This window comes from Arachis ipaensis, chromosome B05 (genome assembly GCF_000816755.2).
Source record: "Arachis ipaensis cultivar K30076 chromosome B05, Araip1.1, whole genome shotgun sequence".
Taxonomy (NCBI): domain Eukaryota; kingdom Viridiplantae; phylum Streptophyta; class Magnoliopsida; order Fabales; family Fabaceae; genus Arachis; species Arachis ipaensis.
This window is the reverse complement of record NC_029789.2, coordinates 94,739,045-94,741,172: the sequence shown is the minus strand read 5'-3', so window position 1 is coordinate 94,741,172 and position 2,128 is coordinate 94,739,045. Positions and strand designations below refer to the sequence as shown.

The following is a 2,128-nucleotide window of genomic DNA, read 5'->3' as shown; positions in this document are numbered from 1 at the left end:
AATGCATGCTTTCTTAGTGTTGAACAAGGATTAAGTCCACCTTTTATTTGTCATGCTTTTTCTTTCTTCTTTCATACACTTGGTTGCTGGTGTTCCCTGTGTCCATGTCTGTTGTCTGTTGATCCCGCCAGAAACTAGCTCTATTCATTGCTTCCTCTACTCTATCTTCAAGCTTCATTGCATTGCTTACTTCTATCTCACTTCTCCTTTTGAAGAATTCATCAAAGGTTGGAAAAGCTGGATCCATGTTGTGCAGATGCTCTCCAATATAGTTCAGCTTGATTTGACTATTTATGTTGTAGTCAGCTTGGACTTCATATCTTGCATCTTGGAGTGTTGTGAACTCTTTGAGAGCCCTCAAATTTTCAGCTTGCATTTGTTCCAACTTTCCAAATGATTCATGAGATTGAAAAGCATGTTCTTCTTGCATCACAAGGAATCTTGACTCGAATTCACTTTGTTTGTTCATCATTCTTAGCTCCCGTTCTTCTTGTGCTTGTTGGTTTTTCATGTATAGTGAATGGTATTCCTCTTGCCTTTCTTGAATTCTCATGTACTGTTGTGATAATCTTCCAATTGCTTCCTGCATTTGAGTCATGTCCAGATTGTTATGTAGAGGAGTGTGCTGCTGTTCCTCCTCCTCTTGTGGCTCTTCTTCCTCTTGTAATTCTTCTCCCTCCATTGGTTCCTCTCTTTTTTTTTTCATGAAGGATCAATTGTGCCCCTAAATCCGTGCATCAAAGTTTGGTGAACACCAAACTTGTATCTTGCTTAAGGGGTAAATGTGAGATGCTAGTAGTAAATCACAATTGATGCCTTCATCATAGAGTATGATTTCTTTTTAATTGAAAAGTCTCAGTAAGAGATAGTGTATGATCATTGATGCATGATTTTTTAATTTTCATGAGAAGAGAAACACCAAACTTAGTGTTTGGTCATATGCTAGGCATATAGTATGAAAATGTTTGCAACACTGGTTTGGTGTGCTTGAAGGCACACCAAACTTTAGAAGTCTTAGCATATGAAAAAAAATTTTTGCATGCATTCATTGAGTACGTCTATGAAAATAAATTTCATGCTCAGATGATCATAACTTATTGAATTTAAAATGACATAAATCTTAAATCATGGGTTGCCTCCCATGGAGCGCTCTTTTATTGTCACTAGCTTGACGTTGGAGCTTTCTTTTATGGTGGTTGAGGGTTGTAGTGCCTCAACTTGTCTCCCCTGACCGTGATCCTCCTCTTTCTTCTCTGGTGTTCAATTTCAGCATGTTCCAACGAGAGTATGTTGCTGACATTGTAATAGTCATCAGTCTGTCGGCTTGCTCCCAGTTGTTGATATATTAATTGCACTTTGTCACCTTTCGAAAGCCCCTCTGTTGGAATCTTCCTGTTCTTCCAACCCCTTTTTGTTTTGTTTCTGCGTTTCATCCTTTCTTTTGTTGACCTTTCTTTTCTGGCCGTAGGCTTACCTTGGGGATCTTTCATCCTTTCAGTGGCTAATACTCCAATATTCTCTTGGACTTCTTCATCAGTTTGCACAACCTTTTGCCTTGGGATGTTGTTGTGAATCGCCTTGTTGCTTTCTTCCTTTAACTGTGATTCTTCCTTGTCAAGTTCCATATAGTTTTTCTTCTCATTACCAAACTGTGCTTCTGGTAACACCTTCAGAGTGACACTCCTGTCATGCATTCTGAGAGTTAATTCTCCTTCTTCTATGTCTATGATAGCTCTAGCAGTGGCCAAGAATGGCCTTCCCAGAATAATAGAATCACCATCATCCCCTTCTGAATCTAGAACCACAAAATCTGTAGGGTATATGAAATTGTCCACCTTGACCAGAAGGTTTTCAATCATACCCCTGGGGTATATTGTTGACTTATCTACTAGCTCTAGAGATATCTGTACTGGTTTAACTTCCTCTATATGCAGCTTTTTTACCAAGGAGGATGGTATTAAGTTGATACTTGCTCCTAGATCGCACATTGCTTTAGTGATGGTTAATTCCCCAATGGTGCAAGGTAGCAAAAAGCTCCCTGGATCTTCAAGCTTAGGGGGAAACCCTTTTTGAATCAAAGCCCTGCATTCCTCAGTGAGCAGTATGGTTTCCTTCTCATGCCAACTTC

The 2,128-nt window shown here is 39.4% G+C and overlaps 1 protein-coding gene across 1 annotated transcript in view; it reads right to left on the bottom strand.

Annotated features, from left to right (window-relative positions):
* Positions 1-1,625, bottom strand: part of LOC107640779 (ornithine aminotransferase, mitochondrial-like) — a 47,952-nt gene extending 46,327 nt beyond the window's left edge. The window contains exon 1 of the mRNA XM_021123866.1: positions 1,475-1,625. Within this exon, the coding sequence (XP_020979525.1) occupies positions 1,475-1,625 (151 nt within the window). The remainder of the gene's footprint in view (positions 1-1,474) is intronic.